Raw genomic sequence first — 26528 nt, forward strand, 5'->3', positions numbered from 1 at the left:
TAGAGAATGAAACAGATGAGACAGAAAATGCATTGTGGAGGAAACTGGGAAGAGAAATAAAAATTTTATTTCCACTATCAAACTGTCAATTAAAAGTACTGAAAGAAATAAGACCCAGTTATGACTTTATACATGGTTAAATCTTCACTTATATCAAGATATATGACGTTGAATCTTTTATTGATTGTTAAGAGTGGGAAACAAAAGCAACATTTTACCTCTATATGGATTTCAATAGCAATCCCATTGATAAAGTACAATGAAATCTGATAATCCATTTCCATATTGTTCAGAATCACTGAATACCTCAAGTTATTCTTAAAACAGAATATGTACTGCTTCTTCTAAATGAATAAAAATATTCAGTCATAAAACATGTACCCAATTCCTTCTTCCATTGGATTCTCTTGGCTTCCAGCTGATCTTTTGCATTTTCTCTTTCCCCAAGGTTTCCAAAAAGACCATCTTTGGTATGGTTGATTGCACTGCTCAAAGTCTCCCTGTTCACAAATAAAAATAAAATTTTTGACACTCATTTTAATGAAAGATTTTCAGTTCAATTTGAAACTAAGTGAAATTAGCTTTTGTAGGCCAATGTAATTTGACTAATTGTGTGCAATACCAGAAAATAACATCCAAACAAATTCAAGTTCTGGAATTATTACAGAAATAATACTTCAATGTTACAAAATTGAAAGATGGTTATGCTCTGACTATAACCACATATTAAGTAAACCCACGGTACATGAACAATTACTCCACTACCCCAGGTATTCAGTGAACAGAAACGTAGCCATGCATAACAGGGAGGTACTACTGCAGTTGTACAAGGCCTTGGTGAGACCACACCTGGAGTATTGTGTGCAGTTTTGGTCCCCTAATCTGAGGAAAGACATCCTTGCCATAGAGGGAGTACAAAGAAGGTTCACCAGATTGATTCCTGGGATGGCAGGTCTTTCATATGAAGAAAGACTGGATGAACTGGGCTTGTACTCGTTGGAATTTAGAAGATTGAGGGGGGATCTGATTGAAACGTATAAGATCCTAAAGGGATTGGACAGACTAGATGCGGGAAGATTGTTCCCGATGTTGGGGAGGTCTAGAACGAGGGGTCACAGTTTGAGGATAGAGGGGAAGCCTTTTAGGACCGACGTTAGGAAAAACTTCTTCACACAGAGAGTGGTGAATCTGTGGAATTCTCTGCCACAGCAAACTGTTGAGGCCAGTTCATTAGCTATGTTTAAAAGGAAGTTAGATATGGCCCTTGTGGCTACAGGGGTCACGGGGTATGGAGGGAAGGCTGGGTTCTGAGTTGGATGATCAGCCATGATCATAATAAATGGCGGTGCAGGCTCGAAGGGCCGAATGGCCTACTCCTGCACCTATTTTCTATGTTTCTATAACAGTGGTCTCAGATAAATAATTTCATTCACTCAGGATAGGAATGAACCACCGCATCGTCCAAATTTGAAAACTCTTATTACAGTCAAGAACAAAGGCAGCAGGTACATGGGAACACTAGTTGACAAAATCCTCTTTTAGACCTTATAAACCCATATACTGCCGTTCCTTGTTGCTATTTTATAGCTATGTCCTTTGGACTAATATCTTAACACTGAACATGCATTCCAAGGAACAAGAGTGCAAATGGAATTAGTGCTTAAAAAAAAAAGGCTATTAATAGACATTGGCACCGTGAACTACTATATGGTGAGAAACAAAGATGGGGAGACAGCAGCTTCCAATATACCTAACAGGGAGGGCAGGAAAAAAAAACTGTGGGTCCTGGGTGGTTTTCAATATGTGCAGCAGCTGCTGGCAACTTGCAGTAAACTTGCTAGTAGGGCATAGCCCTGACCACCAATCATTAGTGTTGATAAGTCAAAGTTGTGTTTATTATCATATGTAGGAATAAATGTATGCACAGGAGCAATGTAAAACTTAGTTGCAGCAAAATCGTAAACACATAACATCACATATACAACATTCACAAGGAAAACAAACTATACAATATTACACAAAAAATTAGAACAAAAGAAAATGGCCATGATAGAATGATGCACCTTGTGATACATCAGACACATCAGCAGTGATGTAATCCGGGGTCACGGGGTGTATCAGGACTTTCAACATCAGACACCCTCGCCTGGGCGACCCAGTCAGGGTTGATCACAGACTCTGCCACAGATTACTCCTCCTGAACCACAGCCATCTTGAGGCTCGCTCTGCTGCCTCTATGGTGTTCCTGATAGCTTTCCTCTTCCAGGGTCCTGAGATGCCCATCTGGCTGTAAGCTCAGCAGAGGGATTGACCAGCAAACCCTCTGCAGTCCACTGCTTTGGGCATGCAGTGAGCCGCCACCCCTTGCTGCAGCACTCCTCCACCAAGTTTTGGTACTTTGTCTTTTTCCTTTCATGGGCCTCCTCCATCCAGTCTTCCCACAGAATGATCAGCTCCAACATGACCACCTGTCTCGACAACTCCGACAGCAGCACTCTGTCTAGCCTAAGCATTGTTGAGGAGATGTGCCCACGGAACCTGAGCCGTTTCCCTAGGTCGACTTGCAATTGCCATTCCTTTGCTGTTCCTAGGAGGCGGGCATGCTCCTTGGATTGCGGTTCTCCCTTCCCTTGATAAAAACAATTGCTTGCTTTGCTGGGCGACAGAGTTTCACCTGGACAATGGCTGTGTACAAGGTGTCAGCCACTGTCTTCAGCACCTGGTCATGGCGCCAACAATAATGGCCCTCCCCCAGGGCTTTTGGGCAGCAGCTGATGATGATGTGCTCTTATGTCCCCTCAGCACAGGGAGCATGCTGGTGTTATGGCCTTGCTCCAGCAGTAGAGGTTCGCTGGGCTTGGCAAGATGTCATAGACATACTGGATCAGGTCACACAGCAAACGATACAAAATTACACAAAAAATTTAGAAAAAAAAGTGGCGAAAGTGTTGCTATACTGACACAGTGATGCAAGTTGTATAGATTGACCTGCTCATGCAAGCCTGTCCAATACAAACTCGCACAAATAGCCTATTGCTAACCAAAGAGAAATTCACTGCTGCAGAAGCACCAGCAGAGGGCAGGACCGTAATTACAGTTAAATAAAATGCAGGGCTTCACATCACGCTCTGGACTCAACTGCAGGAAGCGCAGAGATTTACCACCAAGTTGCAAGCAATGCAGCACAGCCTGAGCTTACATTTTCTTTTAAAGTATGGGGCTATATTCCCCTGAATGTTTAGAATGTAGGATCAATAACATAACAGCAAATTATCACATTGTGGGGTTTCAACGTATTCTGAGATTCCTCACACAAGCAAGTTTTTCTAGCACCAGCTTTCCGTTACAACAGAATTCCATGTATTTTACTCTAATGGTAATCTTAACTGTACTGGCTATCTAATCTAGATCAATGAAGGATTTAAACCTGAAACAGAATTTTGTTTCTCTATACACAAATGCTGGTTGACCTGTTAAGCGTTTCCAGAACTTTCTACTTTTACCATCATCAACCACTGCATGAGCAGAATGGTGCAACTTACTGTGGTATAGATAAGCTTGGGTTTCTGCTAATATACAAAGGCATTTATTTTTGCTTTGTTTCAGATACTTACTTATTACCTGTATTTTCAGTCTGTACAATGTCTGCTAGGTCGACATATGCTCCAGCTGTCGTAGTTGCTTGTGGTTCTTGACATGAACTATTCTCTGACACTTCAGTATTGTTGGAACCAACTCCATTCAGCAAGGCTGAATTATCCCCCTTTTTAAGCTCCTTATCTGAGGCTTTAGCTTCCTTAATTCCATTACCTATAGAAGAAAAATAAAACTAACTTATTTAACATCATTTATCCATGGAATGCTCTGCCAATGACAGCTGTGGAGGCCAAGACCATGGGTATATATTCCTGATGGTCAGGGCATCAAAGGTTATGGCGAGAAGGCAGGTGTATAGGGCTGAGTGGGGTCCGGGATCAGCCATGATGGAATGGTGGAGCAGACTCGATGGGCTGAATGGCTTAGTTCTGCTCCTATGTCTTATGGTCTATTTAAAGCAAAACATTTATTATCTCTGTTGTGAAAGATACTTTAACTGATCAAATTAGTTGAAAATAAATGTGATCATATTCTATGTGGTCAAAAATTAAATGCTGATATTCACTTTCATAAGAACATAAGAAATAGGAGCAGTAGTAGGCCATCTGGCCCATCAAGCCTGCCCCACTATTCAATAAGATCATGGCTGATCTGTCCGTAAACTCAGCTCCATTTACGTGCCTTTTCCCCATCACCCTTAATTCTCTCACTATGTAAAAATCTATCTAACTGTTTCTTAAATATTTTTAATGAGGAAGCCTCAACTGCTTCCCTGGGCAGAGAATTCCACAGATTCACCACTCTCTGGGAAAAACAGTTTCTCTTCATCTCTGTCCTAAATCTTCTCCCCTGAATCTTGAGGCAATGTCCCCTAGTTCTAGTCTCACCTACCAATGGAAATAACTTTCCTACTTCTAATCTTTTTTTTGTGTGTCATACTCTGTCAGAGCCTCGGCGACCACTTTTTCAAGTGGTTGCCTTGGAGGAAAGATTCTGTGAGTGGTCCCCCACATCCTTCTCACAGCGCAGTTTTTTTTTAAATGAGGCCGAGTTGCGAGCTTGACACTCAACCCGGCACAGGTGGAAAGTGTGCTCGGGAGCAGCCCGACTGGATTCGAACTTGGAAACCTTTGCTCTGGAGTCCGGCGCTGATGTCATTGTGCCACCAGCCGGCTCTATCTTATCTATGCCTTTCAAAATTTTGTACGTTTCTATAAGATCCCCTCTCATTCTTCTGAACTCCAGACAGTATAGTCCCAGGCGACTCAATCTCTCTTCATAGGTTAACCGATTCCAGGGATGAAGGAGTTATAACAGGTTGGGAACCCCTGGTCTAGGGACTGAGCTATTGTTGCCATAGCAGAAATATGGCTAAGAAAGGGTAGGAATGTTCCAGAATACCAAAGCTTTAGGCACAACAGAGGAACAAAAGGTGTTTCCACTCTGATAAGGAAAGACATAACATAGAAATCTACAGCACAGTACCGGCCCTTTGGCCTACAATGTTGTGCTGACTCTGTAACCCACTCTAGAAACCGCCTAGAATTTCCCTACCGCAAAGTCCTCTATTTTTCTAAGCTCCATGTACCTATAAGTATCTTAAAAGACCCTACTGTAGCCGCCTCTACCACCGTCGCTGGCAGTGCATTCTACGCACCTACCACTCTGTGTGAAAAAATTTCTGACAGCCCCCTTGTACCTACTTCCAAGTACCTTAAAACTACACCCCTTCATGTTAGCTATTTCAGCCCTGAGGAAAAAGCCTCTGGCTATCCACACGATCAATGCCTCTCATCATCTTATACATTTCTATCAGGTCATCTCTCATCCTCCACCGCTCCAAGGAGAAAAGACAAAATTCACTCAACTTATTCTCATAAGGCATCCTCTCCAAACTAGATGACATCCTCATAAATCTCTTCTGCACTCTCTCTAAATAGTATAACACAGGATGTTCTTGAGGGATCATCTAATGAGCCCGTTTTGGTAGAACTTAGAAATAAGAAGAGGATGATCACCTTGAGAGGGATATATTATAGACCTCCAATAGTATCACCATCTTGAGGAACAAATGTATCTAGAAATTGCACAAAGTTGAGAGAATGGTAGGGTAGTGCTAGTGGGAGACTTCAATTTTCCTGTTATTGACTGGGTCACCCAGTGTGCAAAGGACCTGGGTGGATGGAATTTGTGTTGGATTATTCAAGGGAATTTCTTCACACAATATATAGAGGCACCTACTGGGGAAGGAGCAATACTGGACCCCCTCTTAGGGAATGATGCAGGATAAGTATCTGAAGGGGCATTGGTGAGAACTTAGGGTCCAGTGACAATTCTAATAGCTTTAAAATAGTAACGGCAAAAGACAAAACAGCTCTACAGGATAAAATCCTGAACAAGGTCAGGGCCAACTTTGAGGGCATCAGGTAGGATCTAGCTGGGGTTGTCAGGACACCTTCATTTAAAGACAAAGGAATAGTTAGCAAGTGGGAGGCTTGTAAAAGGGTCATATCAAGAGTTAAGGAGCAGTATATTCTTGTTCGGGTGAAGGGTAGATATACCAAGTTCAGGGGATGCTGACTGAGGAGAGATATTGAGGTTCTAGTCGGAAAAAGGAGGAAGCGTTTTTAGGCAGCTGGGTACAAATGAATCCTTTGACAAGTATAAAAGTTTAAAAGAAGATTTAAGAGAGAAATCAGGAGAACAACATGAATGTATTGGATGGATTTGGCAGGCAGGGTTAAAGATAATTCCAAAAGGTTCTTCAGTTATATTAACAGTTAAAAAGGTGACCAGGGAGAGACTAGGTCCTCTTGAAGATCATCAGGGCTGTCTATGTGCAGAGTCTATTTCTCCTTGCTGTTTACTGAGGACACCAAAGTAATGATTTATAGTCATGATTACAAAGTAATAAGCAGTACAGGCTTGCAGTATATTCATATTATGAGGAAGGAGGTATCTGCAGCCTTGAATTGTATTAAGTTGGTCAAATCCCTAGCCTGAACAGGTACACCCCTTGACCTTCATGGAAGGCAGGGAAGAAATCAGAGACTCTTGCGGAGATACTTACTTCATTGTTAGCCACTGGTGAAGTTTCAGAAGACTGGACTGGAGGGTTGCTAATGTTATTCTGTTGTTCAAGAGGGACAGGCTAGGAAGCTACAGATCGGTGAGCCTGACTTCATTTATAGTGGGGACGTTACTGGAGGGAATTCAGAGGAACGAGACTTACCATCACTTGGAGAGTCAAGACCTGATGAGGAATAGTTAGCAAGGTTTTGTGCTTGGGAGGTCATGTCTGATAAATCTTTCACAGTTTTTCAAAGAGATAACCAAGATAGAGATAGGGCAGTGGATCTCACCCATATGGACTTTGACGAGATCCCACATGGCAGGCTGATATAGAAGATTAAGTTGCATGGGATTCAGAAGAAGTTAGTGAGGGAGATTTGGAACAGGTACAATGACAGAAAACAATGGATGATAGTTAAAAGCTGATTCTCCAACTGAAGGCCTGTGAAGAAGTGGGTGCTTCAGGGGGTCTGTTATTCATAATTTATGTAAATGATCTGGATGGCACAACCTTTGATGCCTTTACTAATCAACAATCAGATTTAATATTACTGGCATATGTTGTGAATTTGTTGTTTTGTGGCAGCTGTACAATGTCACACATAATAATAAAAATATATGCATTGGAATAAATATATATAAAAATTAGCAGTGCTAAATGAAAGGGGAAAAAAAGTGAGGTCGTGTTCACGGATTCATTGTCCATTCAACAATCTGATGGCAGAGGGGAAGAAGCTATTCCTTAAACATTCAGTGAGTGTCTTCAGGCTCCTGTACAATACCTTGTCCTTGATGGTAGCAGTGAGAAGAAGGCATGTTCTGACTGACTGTGCCCTGAATGATGGATGCCGCCTTTTTGAGGCATCATCTTTTGAAAATGTCCTCAATGCTGGGGAGACTAATGTCTAAGTTTACAATGTTTAGCAGCTTTCTGATTCTGTGCAATGGCCCCTCCATCCCAGACAGTGATGCAACCAGTTGGAATGCTCTCCTCTAAAGCTCCGCGTTAAATATACCCAGTGACTTGGGCTCCACTGCTGTCTCCGGCAATGAATTCCACAGATCCACTATCCTCTGACTAAAGAAATTCCTCCTCATCTGCACTAAAGGGACGTCCCTTTATCCTGAGGCTGTGCCCTCTGGTCATAGACTCACCCACCATAGGAAGCATTCTCTCCACATCCATTCCATCTAGGCCTTTCAATATTCTATAGGATTTAATGAGATCCACCCTAGCTCATTCAGTGAGTACAGGGCCAGAGCCATTAAATGCTCCTCATACATTAAACCCTTTTATTTCCTGAATCATTCTCATGAACCTCCTCTGGACCCTTTGCGATGCCAGCACATCCTTCCTCAGATAAGGGGCCCAAAACTGCTCACAATACTCCAAGTGCGGTCTGATCAATGCCTTATAAAGCCTCAGCATTATATTCTTGCTGTTATATTCTAGTCCTCTCAAAATGAATGCTAACTTTGCATTTGCCTTCCTCACCATTGAAGCAACCTGCAAATTAACCTTTAGCGAAACAGTACAAGGACTCTCAAGTCCCTTTGAACCTCTGATTTTTTAAAATTTTCTCCATTTAGAAAATAGTCTACGCCTTTATTTCTTCTACCAAAGTGCATGACCATTAACCCTCCTATACTACATTCCATCTGCTGCTTGTCTGCCCATTTTCCCAATCTGTCTAAGTTCTTCTGTAAACTCCGCTTCTTCAACACTACCTACTCTTCAATGTATCTTTGAATTATCTGCAAACTAGGCCACAAAGTCATCAATTCCATCATCAAAATCATTGATATATAACATAAAAAGCGGTCCCAAAACAGACAGCTGCAGAACAGCACCAGTCACCGGCAGCTAACCAGAAAAGGTCACCTTTATTCCCATGCTTTACCTTCTGCCAGTCAGCCAATCTTTTATCCATGCTAGTATCTTTCCTGTAATACAACAGGCTCTTATCTTGTTTAGCAGCCTCATGTACAGTACTTTGTCAAAGGCCTTCTTAAAATCCTTTGTCTATCCTGCCTGTTATTTCCTCAAAGAATTCCAACAGGTTTGTCAGACAAGATTTCCGCTTAAGGTAACTATGCTGACTTTGGCCTATTTTAATCATGTACCTCCAAGTACCCCGAAATCTCATCCTTAACAATGGACTCCAACACCTTCCCCACCACTGAAGTCAGGTTAATTGGCCTATAATTTCCTATCTCTGTCCCTTCTTAAAGAGTGGAGTGACGTTTGCAATTTTGAAGTTCCCCAGAACCATTCCAGAATTTTGTGATTCTTGAAAGATCACTACTAATGCCTCCACAATCTCTACACAGTAGTGAAGAAGGCATTTAGTATGCTGGCCTTCATCAGTCAGGGCATGGAGTTTAAGAGTAAGGGTACTACGTTGCAGTTAAACATTTGCAGTATTGTGTAGAGATCGTGTAGTTTCCCTCTTAGAGGAAAGAAATTGCCAAGCTGTAAAGATGCATTAGAGATTTACAAGGATGCCGCTAGGGCTATAGAGCTTGAGCTTGAGAGGTTGACCATGTTGTATCTTTATTCCTTTGGGGCACAAGAGAATGAGAGGTGATCCTATAGAAGTTTATAAAATCATGAGGGGTATGGATAAGGTGAATGAATGGTCATTGTCTTTTCCCCAGGGTTGTGATTCCAAAACTAAAGGGCACAGATACAAGAGGGGAGAGATTTAAACGGGAGCTTGAAGTAACTTCTTTACACAGAAGGTAATGAGTACCTGAAATGAACTGCCTGAGGGAGTGGTCAAACATCTGGCTAGATATGTGGAGGGAAAGACGTAGAGGGTTACAGATTAAACACAGGTAACTGGGACAAGTAGGGAGAATGTTCTCTGGCAAGGATGTGATTGGTAGTGTGGGAGGCTTTCAAAGGAGAAATTTTCAAAGGAGTGCAGAGTTCATATGTTCCTGTCAGGATTAAAGGCAAAGTGAATAAGAATAAGGAACCTTGGTACTCAAGGGATATTGGAACTCTGATGAAGAAGAGAGATGTATGACATATATAGGAAACAGGGAGCAAATAAGGTGCTTGAGGAGTATAAAAAGTGCAAAAAAAACTTAAGAAATCAGTAGGGCTAAAAGAAGACATGAGGTTGCTTTGGCAGTCAAGATGAAGGATAATCCAAAGAGCTTCTACAGGTATATTAAGAGCAAAAGGATAGTAAGGGATAAAATCGGTCCTCTTGAAGATCAGAGTGGTCGGCTATGTATGGAACCAAAAGAAATGGGGGAGATCTTAAATGTTTTTTTTGCGTCTGTATTTACCAAGGAAACTGGCATAGAGTCAATGGGAATAAGGCAAACAAGTAGTGAGGTCATGGAACCTATACAGATTGAAGAGGAGGAGGTGCTTGCTATCTTGAGGCAAATCAGAGTAGATAAATCCCCAGGACCTGACAGGGTATTCCCTCGGACCTTGAAGGAGACTAGTGTTGAAATTGCAGGGGCCCTGGCAGATACATTTAAAGTGTCAGTATCTATGGGTGAGGTGCCGGAGGATTGGAGGATAGCTAATGTTGGTCCGATGTTTAAAAAAGGCTCTAAAAATAATCCGGGAAATTATAGGCTGGTAAATCTGATGTCGGTAGAAGGTAAATTATCGGAAGAAGTACTAAGAGATAGGATCTACAAGTATTTGGATACATAGGGACTTATTAGGGAGAGTCAACATGGCTTTGTGCGTGGTAGGTCATGTTTAACAAATCTATTAGAGTTTTTTGATGAGGTTACCAGGAAAGTGGATGAAGGGAAGGCAGTGGATGTTGTCCACATGGACTTCAGTACGGCCTTTGACAAGGTTCCACACGGGAGGTTAGTTAGGAAGATTCAGTTGCTAGGTATACAGTTGAAGTCAGAAGTTTACATACACCTTAGACAAATACATTTAAACTCAGTTTTTCACAATTCCTGACATTTAATCCTAGAAAACATTCCCTGTCTTAGGTCAGTTAGGATCACTATTTTAAGAATGTGAAATGTCAGAATAATAGTAGAGAGAATGATTTATTTCAGCTTTTATTTCTTTCATCACTTTCCCAGTGGGTCAGAAGTTTACATACACTTTGTTAGTATTTGGTAGCATTGCCTTTAAATTGTTTAACTTGGGTCAAACATTTTGGTTAGCCTTCCACAAGCTTCTCACAGTAAGTTGCTGGAATTTTGTTCCATTCCTCCAGACAGAACTGGTGTAACTGAGTCAGGTTTGTAGGCTTCCTTACTCGCACACGTTTTTTCAGTTCTGCCTATAAATTTTCTATCGGATTGAGATCAGAAAATGATGTCAAGTTTGGTTCATCCTTGGTAGCAATTTCCAAATGCCTGAAGGTACCACGTTCATCTGTACAAACAATTGTACACAAGTATAAACACCATGGGACCACGCAGCCGTCATACCGCTCAGGAAGGAGATGCATTCTGTCTCCTAGAGATGAACGTACTTTGGCATGAAAAGTGCAAATTAATCCCAGAACAACAGCAAAGGACCTTGTGAAGATGCTGGAAGAAACAGGTAAACAGGTATCTATATCCACAGTAAAACGAGTCCTATATCGTCATAACCTGAAAGGCTGCTCAGCAAGGAAGACGCTGCTGCTCCAAAACCGCCATAAAAAAAGCCAGAGTACAGTTTGCAAGTGCACATGGGGACAAAGATCTTACTTTTTGGTGAAACGTCCTCTGGTCTGTTGAAGCAAAAATTGAGCTGTTTGGCCATAATGATCATTATTATGTTTGGAGGAAAAAGGGCGAGGCTTGCAAGCCAAAGAACACCATCCCAACCGTGAAGCATGGGGATGGCAGCATCATGTTGTGCAGGACTGGTGCACTTTACAAAATAGATGGCATCATGAGGAAGGAAAATTATGTGAATATATTGAAGCAACATCTCAAGACATCAGCCAGGAAGTTAAAGCTCGGTCGCAAATGGGTCTTCCAAATGGACGATGACCCCAAGCATACCTCCAAAGTTGTGGCAAAATTGCTTAAGGTCAACAAAGTCAAGGTATTGGGGTGGCCATCACAAAGCCCTGACCTCAATCCGATAGAAAATTTGTGGGCAGAACTGAAAAAGTGTGTGTGAGCAAGGAGGCCTACAAACCTGACTCAGTTACACCAGTTCTGTCTGGAGGAATGAAACAAAATTCCAGCAACTTACTGTGAGAAGCTTATGGAAGGCAACCCAAAACGTTTGACCCAAGTTAAACAATTTAAAGGCAATGCTACCAAATACTAACAAAGTGTATGTAAACTTCTGACCCACTGAGAAAGTGATGAAAGAAATAAAAACTGAAATAAATCATTCTCTCTACTATTATTCTGACATTTCACATTCTTAAAATAGTGATCCTAACTGACCTAAGACAGGCAACACACATCAAAGTTGCTGGTTAACGCAGCAGGCCAGGCAGCATCTCTAGGAAGAGGTACAGTCGACGTTTCAGACCGAGACCCTTTGTCAGGACTAACTGAAGGAAGAGTTAGTAAGAGATTTGAAAGTGGGAGGGGGAGGGGGAGATCCAAAATGATAGGAGAAGACAGGAGGGGGAGGGATGGAGCCAACAGCTGGACAGGTGATTGGCAAAAGGGATATGAGAAGATCATGGGACAGGAGGCCCAGGGAGAATGTTTTCCAGGATTAAATGTCAGGAATTGTGAAAAACTGAGTTTAAATGTATTTGGCTAAGGTGTATGTAAACTTCTGACTTCAACTGTACATGGAGAGGTAGTAAATTGGATTAGACACGGAAATGGAAGAAGCCAGAGAGTGGTAGTGGAGGATTACTTTTCTGAGTGGAGGCCTGTGACTAGTGGTGTGCCACAGGGATCAGTGCTGGGTCCATTGTTATTTGTCATCTATATCAATGATCTGGATGATAATGTGGTAAGTTGGATCAGCAAATTTGCTGATGATACAAAGATTGGAGGTGGTGTGGACAGTGAGGAAGGTTTTCAAAGCTTGCAGAGGGATTTGGACCAGCAGGAAAAATGGGTTGAAAAATGGCAGATGGAGTTTAATGCAGACAAGTGTGAGGTATTGCACTTTGGAAGGACAAACCAAGGTAGAACATACAAGGTAAATGGTAGGGCACTGAGGAGTGCAGTAGAACAGAGGGATCTGGGAATACAGATACAAAATTCCCTAAAAGTGGCGTCACAGGTAGATAGGGTCGTAAAGACAGCTTTTGGTATGTTGGTCTTAATAAATCAAAGTATTGAATGTAAGAGTTGGAATGTTATGGTGAGGTTGTAGAAGGCATTGGTGAGGCCAAATTTGGAGTATTCTGTGCAGTTTTGGTCACCAAATTACAGGAAGGATATTAATAAGGTTGAAAGGGTGCAGAGAAGTTTAACAAGGATGGTGCTGGGACTTGAGAAAGTGAGTTACAGAGAAAGGTTGAATAGGTTAGGACTTTATTCCCTGGAGCGTAGAAGAATGAGGGGAGATTTGACAGAGGTATATAAAATTATGATGGGTATAGATAGAGTGAATGCAAGCAGGCTTTTTCCACTGAGGCTAGGGGAGAAAAAAAACAGAGGACATGGGTTAAGGGTGAAGGGGGAAAAGTTTAAAGGGAACATTTGGGGGGGTGGGGGCTTCTTCATACAGAGAGTGGTGAGAGTGTGGAATGAGCTGCCAGATGAAGTGGTAAATGTGGGCTCACTTTTAACATTTAAGAAAAACTTAAGAAAAACAGATACATGGATGAGAGGTGTATGGAAGGATATGGTCCAGGTACAGTCAGTGGGACTAGGCAGAAAAATGGTTCAGCACAGCCAGGAAAGGCCAAAAGGCCTGTTTCTGTGCTGTAATGTTCTATGGTTCTAATGCTGTGGTCTGCATGGACCAACTGGGCCAAAAGGCATACTTCTGAGCTGAATTACTATGCTTTACAGCTTTCATTGCATAACACTGATGAATATGTAGGCTTTATCCTGTTTCAGCTAATTGGTTAATGTTGGATGCTGCAATTGATTTCAGGATTTCAACAAGGAGAGATAAAACAGAATTGGTCAGGAGTTTATAAAATCAATATTCAGTTACTGCTTTTAAAGAGGGATCAAGTTCATTTGTACATCTTTCTCCATTCACCCACCACCATTTAGCTAAAAAATAAATCACTTTCTGCCAAATTTTGAATGCACGAATTGTACACACATAATAATTAACCTTGTGTAGCCACAATTAAATTATGCTTGTTATAAAGTTGGACCAATTATTCTCTTTCATTGTTCACATCAGGGTGCTGGATATGCATCTACAAGTTTAGCACCATGGATGAAATCAAATTTCTAGATCTTTGATCTCCAAATTCATACATGAATCACAACTGTTGGAGAAAATATCAAAGGGCAGTAAATCAACAAGAAACTTGAGATGCCGAAAATCTGAAATAAACAAAAAAACCTCAAAACACTCAGAAGGTCCAGCATCAGAAACAGAGTTAAAATATCTGGTCAAAAACCTTTGGGCCTCCCATAAGGTGACAATGAGTACCAACACAAGCAGAAGAAGAACACTTCATTTTCTATCTTGGCACCCTGCATCCTTTCAAACTAGGCATTGAATCCTCCAGCTTTAAATAACTTGCTTTCTCTGCCGCAAAACTACCTACCTACTTCCGTTGCAAGTCATCCATGTGTAATATTGTTCCATTCGCACAGCTTTATCTGCTGGGCAGGAACCACAGCCCATCTATTAGAAATATATTATACATTATGCTCTTTTGTCTGTTAACATATTTGACAACATATTCCCAAGACAACTCCTGCCTCACTCATCAGATATCCTCTTTGTCCAACTAGCTCCTCCTACTACTTCCTCTCCAACTTAGCACTACTTTTTAAAAATTTTCTTTCCCAGATCTGATGAAGGGTCTTTGATTGAAAGCATTAATTCTGTTTTACATTTCACAGATGCTGGTTGACCTGTGGAGGACACGGAGCGACCACTCTCCGCTGAACGTCAACGACTCCTCTGTAGAGATAGTTAAGAGCACCAAATTTCTTGGTGTTCACTGGGCGGAGAATCTCACCTGGTCCCTTAACACCAGCTCCATAATAAAGTAAGCCCAGCAGCATCTGTACTTTCTGCGAAGGCTGAGAAAAGTCCATCTCCCACCCCCTATCATCACATTCTACAGATGTTGTATTGAGAGTATCCTAAGCAGCTGCATCACTGCCTGGTTCAGAAATTGCACCATCTCCGATCGCAAGACCCTGCAGCAGATAGTGAGGTCAGCTGAGAAGATCAGCGGGGTCTCTCTTCCCGCCTTTACAGACACTTAAACCACATGCTGCATCCGTAAAGCAAACAGCATTATGAAGGACTCCACACACCCCTCATATGAACTCTTCTCCCTCCTGCCATCTGGCAAAAGGCACTGAAGCATTCGGGCTCTCACGACCAGACTATGTAACAGTTTCTTCCCCCAAGCCATCAGACTCCTCAATATCCAGAGTCTGGACTGACACCAACCTACTGCCCTCTACTGTGCCTATTGTCTTATTTATTATTGATTGTAATGCCTGCACTGTTTTGTGCACTTTACGCAGTCCTGGGTAGGTCTGTAGTCTAGTGTAATTTTTGTGTTGTTTTATGTAGTTCAGTGTAGTTTTTGTATAATTTCATGTAGCACCAAGGTCCTGAAAAACATTGTCTCATTTTTACTGTGTACTGTACCAGCAATTATGGTCGAAATGACAATAAAAAGTGACTTGACTTGAGTATTTCTATCAATTTCTGTTTATATAAAAGGGTTGTTGTTGATGGTGAAGCAAGTGGAGAAAAGCAAATGCTCAAACATTTGATTTAGTCCAAATTCCAAAACTGTGGTATACAAATCAGGTCATGATCATCACACTGCTGAGCTCCTCCAGCATTCTGTGTGTGTTGATCATGACACCTACCTGCTTTTGTACTTTTGTCCCTTTCCTGCTTTTGGTTGGAATTTTTGTTTGCTTGACTTACAGATGATAAAATCTGTTGAAGTTGCTCTTGAGTCAGACATACCAAATTTTCTCTTAACTCTTCAGGTGAAATCTTTTGTTTCTTTGGAGCCTTTTGCTTCGTTATGCAAAGTTGCTTCACAGAAGTCTTTGTTCCAGGCTGTCTATTTAAGGGAGTTGTTTCACAACTGCTTTTACTTTTGTTGTCTGCCTTCCTATCTGTAACCCATTGTTCTGTACTTTCTCCTTTCCCAGGTGTAACAATGGTGTCAGTTACAGTAGGTTTCAGCAAAGGCTTCTCAGTCTTAGAATTATTCTCATGAGACGAAGCAACTTGTAAAATTTGCTTTGACTTCAGTGGATGTATTGTCCTGTTCTTGTACTTTATCTGAAAATATTTAAAACCATCAGCAAATGTTATTCAACCTACTTTCAATATATTTAATAGAGATATATTTAGATGTCGTATTTCAATAACAATGCATGTTATCATATTCAAAACAGCCCACAATGATTCTGCCTAGTCGTTGTTTAGGTATCTGTTATTTATAACATTTCCCTATATTAATTTTGACATCATTCCTTTATTACTCTTCAATTTCAATTAAACTCATCCTGTTTTCCCAAAAGAAAAACAATTCTACTTGCCTACTTTAAAAATGCTGACAGAACTGAAGTCATATCATTTCAGCTATATAAGGCAATGCAAAAAACAACATTCTAAACTTTCCCCATGTAACAAACACAAAATGCTAAAGGAACTCAGCAAGGCATCTATGGAAAGGAATAAAGCAACGAAACGGACTTTTAAGATTGTAAACCAGAGGGTTGTTGTCATGTTTCCCGCTCGCTGTGAAAATAGGGGACACCTCCCTCTCCCTTGCTGGGGGGGCGGGGGGGGAAGAGACAGAGAGAACAAACCAGTGGTTTAGTCGAATTTTGGATGAAATGCGAAGCTTTTGGGGTACCTTTGGTCTTTGTCTTTGCTATTGCTTGGCACACGCTTGGGCTCGGTGATGGTACCGATGCTCGTGTTTTTTTGCTGGTGGGGGGGGATCGTTGCTCATTGCCGCTTATGCATGGGAGGGGGGAGCTGGGGGGTACTTTGGGGTTCTCACATTTAACTGTCGTTCATTCTTTGGGGCACTTCTTGTTTTTGTGGATGTTTGCAATGAAAAAGCATTTCAGGATGCATATTGTATACATTTCTCTGACATTAAATTTGACCTCTGAACCTTTGAATAAATAGTCGAATCTTTGTTCTGAGACCCTTCTTCAGGACTCATGTACTTATTACTTCTTGGAACAACAATGGGAAAAATGAACAAAGGAAGAGAGAGATTTTAGGAGGATGCAGATGGAAGATCAGGGCAGAGGGAGTGAATTCGAGGGAACAAGGAAAGGAAGAGATGGGTTGACATCTGCTTCAGTGGAGGTGCATGATCTCATTGGGTATTCTCCTCTACTTAATGATATGTGGAATTCTGTGAGTGCTTATTACATCATTGATAGGTGTTGAGGTATGTGTGTGAATGTCCATTACCTTTTAAGCTTCATTAAATAGAAAAGACTGGAAAGTAACAGCTTCAGTTGGAGAATCATGCAATTCTCTCATCAGTAAGGGATACAATTTATATTTGCCTTCTAGAGAAATGGGTACCAAAATACAAATGTACAGATTCAATCAGAAAGGACCTACTTTTACCCAAGCTTGGGGATGGGACATGAGCATGGTGAATATGAACATAGCATTAAATATTTTTTTCGCAACTGAAAGACAGAGAAGGCCTGATGAAGGGGAAAGGAGAGAATTGAATGTGGCAATTTCATATCACTTCCAATATAGAAATAACAAAGGAACTTGGATCTCTTACCTTCTTAGTTTCCTTTGATGAAACATCTGTAATAAGATCAATAAAAAAGATTATAGTTTCAGATTAAATATGCATTGCTACAACTCACTGGTCTGTGTGGCTTGGCCCTTTTCCTTAATTTCTCAGTTGCAATAAAAGTATCACTTAATTGCAATATTAATTGTATTTAAGCAAATGATAAACCACATTCAAGGGGGAAAATATGTAAACATAACAAGAGGTGAATTTAACTCAGTGACAAAGAAGAATGGTGGGCAGAGGAGCATGCAAAAATATATTATTCTTCATCACCATACACCTATCCTGTTTTTTCTTGTGTGCGAAGAGGGAAGAGGGGCTAAAGAGATTATTTTTTTTTAATGAAAATCGTAGAACATTTGCTCCCTGTTCCAAAAAATACTAAAACAGTAAAATCCAAGAAAATTAAATTGTTTCAAATACAATGAAACACTGATAATCCACTTTTCCACTATTAATAAATACCAGGGTGATGACTGCCAATGGTTCCTCCAACTCACCTGGAAAACTTGACAATAAAAAAAGTGAATTGGAAGTGTATTGAGGTTGAAGAGAAATGACTGCTAATAATGCATAAAACTTGCCAGTCTGGCATCAAGGCCTGAAGCATGCCAGACTCTTTGAGTATTGGTATAGTTTCCCAACAATCATTTTTAGAAACTTCAACAAAGAAGTCTCTCATTTTCATTAACTAACAAATATGATACCTTGTTGGGAATATTGACATTACTCACAAAGGGAATACATTAAAAATTTCCCGCCAAGTAGCAAAAACTTGACATGCTAAATTTCTGTAGCCTCCTGAGAAAGCAGAGGAATGTACATCACCCTCTTCCTGAAGGTACAGTGAAGTTCCGAAGTAAAAAGTGCAGTAACAAACCCTTCACCTATCGACCACTTACCTAAATTTATTATCCTGTTCCAGCTTTCTCACCATATGCCACAAACTCACTGACTACTAATAATACTTAGATCCTTGATTTAACAAGTTGGCCAAAGTCAAATTATTAAATAAACTTGAAAAAAATTTAGCTATATTGCTGAGTTAATGAGATAAAGAAATATGGGATGAAAGCTATAACTGGGCACTGAATTTGGATGATCATATTGAATGAAGGGTCATGCAGACTCATTTTGCCCGACTTTCAATATTTTTAATTTTCTATTTCTCACTCTATTAGCATCAAGCAAAAATACTAAACCAAGTTCAAGGAGACTGCCAAAAAACATATCAAGACTGACAACTAAGACTTGTTGAAACTGAAGCACCAAACTATTTCACCTGTCCTGATGAAGAACCTCGGTCCAAAATGTTCACTGTTCATTTCCCTCCATAGGTGTTGCCTAACCTGCTGAGTTCCTTCAGCATTTTGAGAGTTGCTCAAACTACTTGCATACTAAACATTCGAAAGCAATGTACAAGGGGTAATTGATAAGTTCATGGCCTAAGGTAGAAGGAGTCAATTTTAGAAAACCTAGCACATTTATTTTTCAACATAGTCCCCTCCTACATTTACACACTTAGTCCAGCGGTCGTGGAGCATTCGGATTCCTTCTTTGTAGAAGTCAGCATCTTGGACCTCCAGAAAGTGGTCCACAGCAGGGGTGATTGACAAATTTGTGGCTTAAGGTAGAAGGAGATGAGTTATAAATACAAAATACTCTGCAGATGCTGGGATCAAAGCAACACTCACAACACGCTGGAGGAACTCAGCAGGTCAGGCAGCATCTGTGGAAACGATGAGTCGACATTTCGGGCTGGAACCCTTCGTCAGGACTGTAGGGGGAAGGGGCAGCGGCCCTATAAAGAAGGTGGGGGGAGGGTGGGAAGGAGAAGGCTGGTCGGTTCCAGGTGAAAAACCAGTAAGGGGAAAGATAAAGGAGTGGGGGAGGGGAAGCAAGGAGGTGATAAGCAGGAAAGGTGAAGGAATAAGGGAAAACACAATGGGTAGTAGAAGGAGGCAGAACCATGACGGAGGTGATAGGCAGCTGGGGGAGGGGGCAGAGTGAAAACCATGAGGGAGGTAGCCACAACAGACAGGATCTCCCAGTAGCCACCCACCTCAACTCTGCTTCCCATTCCCATTCAGATATGTCCATACATGGCCTCCTCTACTGCCATGATGAGGCTAAGCTCAGGTTGGAGGAGCAACACCTCATATACAATCTAAGTAGTCTCCAGCCCCTTGGTATGAACATAGAATTCTCCAACTTCCAGTAATTCCCTCCCCCTCCCTTCCTCTAACTCTATGTCACTCTGCCCCCTCCCCTGGCTGCCTATCACCTCCCTCATGGTTCCGCCTCCTCCTACTACCCATTACGTTTTCCCCTATTCCTTCTTCACCTTTCCTGTCTATCACCTCCTTGCTTCCCCTCCCCCACCCCTTTTATCTTTCCCCGTACTGGTTTTTCACCTGGAACCGACCAGCCTTCTCCTTCCCACCCTTCCCCCACCTTCTTTATAGGGCCTCTGCCCCTTCCCTCTACAGTCCTGACGAAGGGTTCCGGCCTGAACCGTCAACTCATCGTTTCCACAGATGCTGCCCGACTTGCTGAGTTCATCCAGCGTGTTGTGAGGAGACGAGTTATACAGCTTTCGTTACATGCACGTGCAGTTCAACTCTTTGAGTGATTATGCAGAAAGTTTGAAGTTAATAACTCATCTCCTTCTACCTTAGGCCACAAACTTATCAATCACCCCTGCTGTGGACCACTTTCTGGAGGTCCAAGACGCTGACGAAGGGATCCGTATGCTCCATGACCACTGGACTAAGTGTGTAAGTGTAGGAGGGGATGATGTTGAAAAATAAACATCCTAGGTTTTCTAAAATTGACTCCTTCTACCTTAGGCCACAAACTTATCAATCACCCCTCGTATGATAGTTACAGAAAAGCATCAATTGTGCAACAGTTGTGAACACTGGCAGACAACTAAACAATTACATCAAACACTCAATTATCCAGCAATTCACACCCAGCACATTAAAGATATAATCAATTCTGAGCTGGCATCTGTGTAGTATTGAGGGAGCTCAGGACCCTGACCCTGATCACAACTAGCACATACCAGGGAACAAACTTTTTTTTTGTAATAGGACTGGGAAATACCTGTCTGATGCTCAAGCTCCATTCTTGCCATTTGTTACCCTCAGAGATGAGTATTCCACATACAATCCTGTCCACCCATAAATATTTAGCTTTTAAAATGGTTGTCAACCATTTCTTTGCTGGCTAAATCCTAATCTACCTTTACTTCCATTTGCTCAACATGCCTAAATTTACCAATCTAAACTGACAAGTACAGGGACATGCAGCAACGACAATATTTATACTCTGTGGCCACTTTATGAGGTACCTCCAGTACCCTGAGATTCATTTTCTTACGTGCATACACAGCAAATCCAAGAAATAGAATCAATGTAAGACCGCACCCAACAGGAAGGGCAAACAACCAATGTACAAAAGGCAAACAGTGTAAAGCCAAAACAGTAATTATAGTGGATTGGTTAATCAATAAAAGGCAGAGAGTTGAGATAAATGAACTCAACTCAGTTATCTCTGGTTGGCTGTCAGTGTTGAGCAGAGTGCCACAGTGGTCAGTGCTGGGCCTGCAACTGTTCACAATATACCTTAACAACTTGGAAGAGGGGACTGAGTGCAGTGTTTCAAAGTATGCTGATGACACTAAGTTAGGTGGAAATTGTGCAGAAAATGCAGAGGGTCTTATAGATGAGAGAGATATAAATAGGTTAAGTGAGTGGGCAAGAGTTTGGCAGATGGTGAGCAACATTGGTAAATGCGAGGAAGGAAGGAAAAACAGAATATCAGATTATTTTTTAAATGGTGAAAGATTGCAGCATTCTGTTGTGTTGATTTGGAAGTGCTTGTGCATGAATTGCAAAAAGTTGCTTTGCAGATGCAACAGGTTATCAAAAAGGCAAATGGAATGTTGGCCTTCATTGCTAGAGGGATTGAATTTAAGAGAGGGACGTTATGCTGCAGCTTTACTGGTGAGGCCATACCTGGAGTACCATGTGTAGTTGTGGTCGAGGCGATTAATCTATGAGGACAGATTGAGTCGCTTGGGACTATACTCGCTGGAATTTAGAAGAATGAGAGGGGATTTTATAGAAATATATCCAGTAAAATTATGAAAGGGATAGATATAATAGGCAGGAAAGTTGTCTGCAGTGATGTGAGATGGGGGGGGCAGCATAGCCTCAAAATTTGGGGGAATGGATTAAGGAATTCTTTGCCCAGGGAAGCAATAAATACAGTTAGATAGATGTTTTTTTGCACAACAGAAGGAGATTAAGGATTATGGCAAAACGGCAACTAGGTGGAGTTGAGTCCACAGCCAGAGCAGCAATAACAACACAGCAGGCTCAACAAGCCAGGTGGCTTACTCCTGCTTCTATTTCTCACGTTTGTATCAAAGTTGTTGGTTTGTGGTAGCAGTACAGTGCAATATTTATGTACCTGTTACCAACTGGTTGGGATATATATATTCCACGAGTTCATTTTGGGATAGCTATGGGGTGAATATTCAATGAAACAAGAATAATAGTAAGTGTCTACAAAACAAAATTACATGGGTAACTATAGAAAATTAAAGCCTCTGACTTATGGAGAAATCAGATTATGGAATGAATCCTTATCTAACCCATGAAATACCTATACAATTTGATGATGTTGTTAATAAGCAACTCAAATTCTGTACTTTTTTGATGCTACCTACCTACTTAAACTGATTATATTTTAGATGCATGAAATTTGCTTATACAGTTCAACTAATTCATATTTGCAAAACTTTTGCTATGGATTTTCTATGACTTAATCTGACTTTGAATGAAATTGCAATACCAGTACTAAGATAAAACAACTAATTAAACTGGAAATCAAACAATTGAAATTTTATGTTCTAGCAATCTAATAATTACTTATTTTGCTTTCAAGTAGATTTCATAACTGCAGTCACCCAGTAGGCAGGAAGATTTTCTCTCACCTCTCCTTAAATTTTCCATTCCTTTAAATCTATATTCACTGTCTTTTTGTAAGCTTTGTTAAAGGAAATAGGTTTTCCCATATACTCAATTTAGATCCCTTTATTTTATTTAACTCAGTTAAGTCTACCTTCAGTCTCTTCTGACACATAGAAAACATCACTTTATACAAATTCCACAAATAACCCCAATTTTCTAGTTGTAGCCAAATCTCTACATATCATTTCTGCACCCTTTCTAAACAATCACATCTTTCCTATAATGTAGTAACCAGACATACATGGACTAAACAAATTGTAGCCTATTGTTATTGTAATAACCTTCATACTCATATTCTATAGGCTTTATTCATGTATGTTTGATTTGTGAAAGCCAAATTAAAATGAATTGATGGAACTTTTTTGGCTCAGATCAAAACTGAAAATGTACAATGTGAAAGCATTTACTTAAACAGCAGAGAAGCCTCCAATAACGTACAAGTACTTAAAACAAGAAAATATAACCCCAATGCATCCAAAATGATGTCAATGGATGAACAGTAAACACTCAAAATCAACTACTGAAGTTAAGACTTACCATAAGGTGCTAAAATTAACTTAGGTTTTCCATTCAAAAACTGTGTTTCAAGCTTCAAACCATCCCTACAAGCAAGCATAAATTGTTAGATGCATCTTGCAGATCTGCTAGACTAAGGCTGTCTTCTTGTTTAAATACAGTCCTGTTTACTGTATACAATTTTTGTATTTATTTTCATAGAATATGTAGTAGAAATGGCCCAGTTACAACTTGTTAACATTTCTTAGTTAAAATTTGTACGTAATGAAAACAAGATGTGGTTAAAATATGAATCTTATTGTCCCTGTTGAGGTTGTGAATCTATTATTCAACTAGGTAGCCATTGGCTGCATGTGTGAAATTGACACTTTTTATTTGCAGTATAAAATAAAGAACAAAATATTGATTTTGCTCTGCCATTTCCTTCTCATACAAGGTGCATAGATTTCCTCCAGCAAGCCAATCAAGATCAGGGAATACTGATTTTGCAAATCAGATGTTGGTCAAGAAAACAAGTGCCCCAGAATGGACCTTTGAAACTGAATTTTACACTCTCTTGCTCAGTAGTACTCTAACTCAATTACCTTGCAGCAATCTACTCATCGAGGTTCTAAACCAACAGCCAGTCCTTAATTGTTTGTTCAATTGTTATTTATTGCTGCTTAAAACACCAACAAAAACAACAGTATGGGAAAATGCTAATACATTTATTATAACGCAACTCTGATCAACCTAAACTCAGTATTACGACTTTTGTCTGAGTCACAAATTGAGTTCAAACAGACTCTGGAAATCTGAGCATATGGTTTAATACAAGACTGACAGCTGGTGTTGACTTTCAGATGGGACATGAATCCAAGTCCTCAACTGCTTAGAAAGCAAAAGATCCAATGGCACTAGCTGGGGGATCACAGGGACTTATCCTAATAACTGCAAAACCTGTGAAGCCAAGTCATATTATTCCAGAACAATAGCAACCTGCAGAAAACACAGAATGTTAAATATTCTTAATTGGATTCAGACAGAATGCCGCCACTTTGGCCACAAAGCACAAGTGGTGTAATAAGTTCCAAAACCGTGGGAGAAAATGATCTCAAACAGTACATAACATATTGTCCTTTATACGATCTAATGGCAATATTAACAAAGAAGTGATCATGAGCTTGAGATCAAGCAACTGAACCCAAATGCACTAATAATCATTGCTCCAAGCAAAGCATATGAAATAAGACCTTTACTTGATTTTAAGTTGGACATAACTATGCAACAAACAATCCTACATTACAAATCAGTTTCACTAGCCTTGAAATTTACAGTTTGTGTCTCCATAATTTGCAAATGTTCTAAATCTGTTTCTCCACTGAATCTGCCAATTGGATTATTTTAGTTTCATTTAAATTATCCAACAGCTCAGATACAACAAAAAAAAACTTAGATAAACTTTTTGGCAATATACCATTTACCTGAAATTACAGTTCTTATTTTTATTTAATACTCAAAACTAACGACAACTGCCATGATCCGATGCAATACTGAAAGATTGGTGGGGGTGGGGCTCCTGCTTCTATTCCCTGGGTTCTCAAAACAGAAAAAAAACAGTTTTCCAGAATCCAGTATTTTTTCCAATAGGAAATTCATAGCATACTTAAAAGTCAGTCAGAGGAAAACCTGTAAAAAGCATAATCGTGTCCACACGTGTGACAATTTGCCTCAAACAGCGCCTCCAAATCGCAGTGCGGTAATCCCATCTCAGGATGTAAGCACATTCATTGTCTGGAACACAAAAGCGCAACACGGAGGGAATGTTTTGAATTATATTTAAAGGGCTCACTCGCCAGTTTTGCGTTCACACTGATTGAAGAGCAAAGAACTCTTATTATGTATCAAGATAATTTGCCAGTGTATCACGCCAACTATACATTAGTAGGCCCTCCGCTGATCAGAGTCAATCATGGACTGTTACGTCCTGTCTACTCAAGCCAGGGCAGTACGATATGAGGAACAAGCTGTCGCCCATGCAGCAGGCTCCCTCTCCCCACGCTGCACATGAATCCAAAGGAACGTACGGCAGCTCCGACTTTTACCTCGGGGTTTACTCCCGAAGACTTCCCCGTGAGTTGGTATAGCCACAAGGCAGCCGAGGTTTGAGATCAGAGTTTTCCTTCTCCTAGATGAACTACCAATCACGACTGACAAGCCCCCATCTGCCCGAAGAATTGTAAATTTCGCGGGTAAATAAACTAAACCCCACAAAGCAACAACTGTTTTCCGAAGTAATTCATTAGCTCATGATACCTTAAATTTGTCAACAAATCCTTCAATCAGAACAATGCAATCTAAATAAGACGCGTGATTAAATGCAATAATTCTGATTTCTGATCACCAATACACAATAAAACCACTGCCAGAGGACTCGTTTTTTTGGACCGCCCAGTCAGCAGCTCAGCTCAGCTCAGATTCCAAAACCAAAGAAACAATACGTTGCCTACAGCCAACTAAGAATGATTTAATGAAGTAACAAATTACCCTAAATTCATGGCACTGTGGTCACATTAGCTGTTTTGATGAAAAAGATTAAATAACCAGATCGACACCTCCCCAAATGCCCGATCTTGACCACGGCTTCGTCACAAACTGCATCTCGGTTGCCGGACACATAAAAACCTGGCCTCTGATTGGTTCTTTCTGCAGCACGATTCCCACCAACCATTAGCCCAGTTACTTCGATGTTCAGGTGCGCATGTCCCAGGCGGGGTTGTCTTGTAGTTTCTGGTCTGTACTTTGGGCTGAGTATTCCAATAGACCAGATAATCGCTTTGGAGAGGTAAACTGTCTTTTCAAGTCGATGAGCCTGAAAAGGGAGGATGAAAATGTTTCTTAACTTACAAAGAAGGGTGAGAACAGTAGGTACATTTGTGATACCGTGCTGATCAAAGTTGTCAAGATGACGATTAAATACTGACAGAAAAAAATAAATATAGGAACAAGTTAAAGGTGAAACATCTAGGAGCAGTTATTGAGGAAAAAAGATGGTTACTTGAAATTGTTCACTTTAGTATTGGTTAAGCCACCCCCCCACCGCCACCTCCAGTTTAAATTCCATGCAGAATATTTTGGAGGATCAAGAACCAAGAGCCAAGAACTATTATTCTCATACGGACTGAAATACAGTGAAAAGTGTGCCATCCAGACTGATAATTCAGATGGAGGAGTAAAAAAGAAAACAATGCAGAATATAATTCTGACGAAGGGTCCCGGCCTGAAACGTTGACCGTATCTCTTTGTATAGATGCTGCCTGGCCTGCTGCGTTCACCAGCATTTTTTTGTGTGTGTTGCCCGAATATAATTTTATGGCTATTAAGACAGTGTAGTGCAAATAGACAAATAGGTTTATGGGCCATAACAAGGTGCACCCTGTGCACCCTGTAA

General features: G+C 40.7%; 1 protein-coding gene across 3 annotated transcripts in view; it reads right to left on the reverse strand.

The window, feature by feature from the left end:
* ccdc66 (coiled-coil domain containing 66) overlaps positions 1-25750 on the reverse strand; it is a 66591-nt gene extending 40841 nt beyond the window's left edge. The window contains exons 1-6 of one of the 3 annotated variants that reach the window (XM_063068065.1): positions 25625-25750; positions 23120-23184; positions 17523-17548; positions 15610-16036; positions 3615-3810; positions 382-500 (exon numbers count right to left, since the gene is read on the reverse strand). In XM_063068065.1, coding sequence (XP_062924135.1) covers positions 382-500; positions 3615-3810; positions 15610-16036; positions 17523-17548; positions 23120-23184; positions 25625-25635 — 844 coding nt within the window. In that variant the 5' untranslated portion in view covers positions 25636-25750. Of the gene's footprint in view, positions 1-381; positions 501-3614; positions 3811-15609; positions 16037-17522; positions 17549-23119; positions 23185-25624 lie in introns of those variants that run through there. The other 2 variants (XM_063068066.1, XM_063068067.1) reach the window with 2 other exon arrangements.
* Between the last annotated feature and the right edge of the window lie 778 nt (positions 25751-26528).

Source organism: Mobula hypostoma, chromosome 15 (genome assembly GCF_963921235.1).
Source record: "Mobula hypostoma chromosome 15, sMobHyp1.1, whole genome shotgun sequence".
Taxonomy (NCBI): Eukaryota; Metazoa; Chordata; class Chondrichthyes; order Myliobatiformes; family Myliobatidae; genus Mobula; species Mobula hypostoma.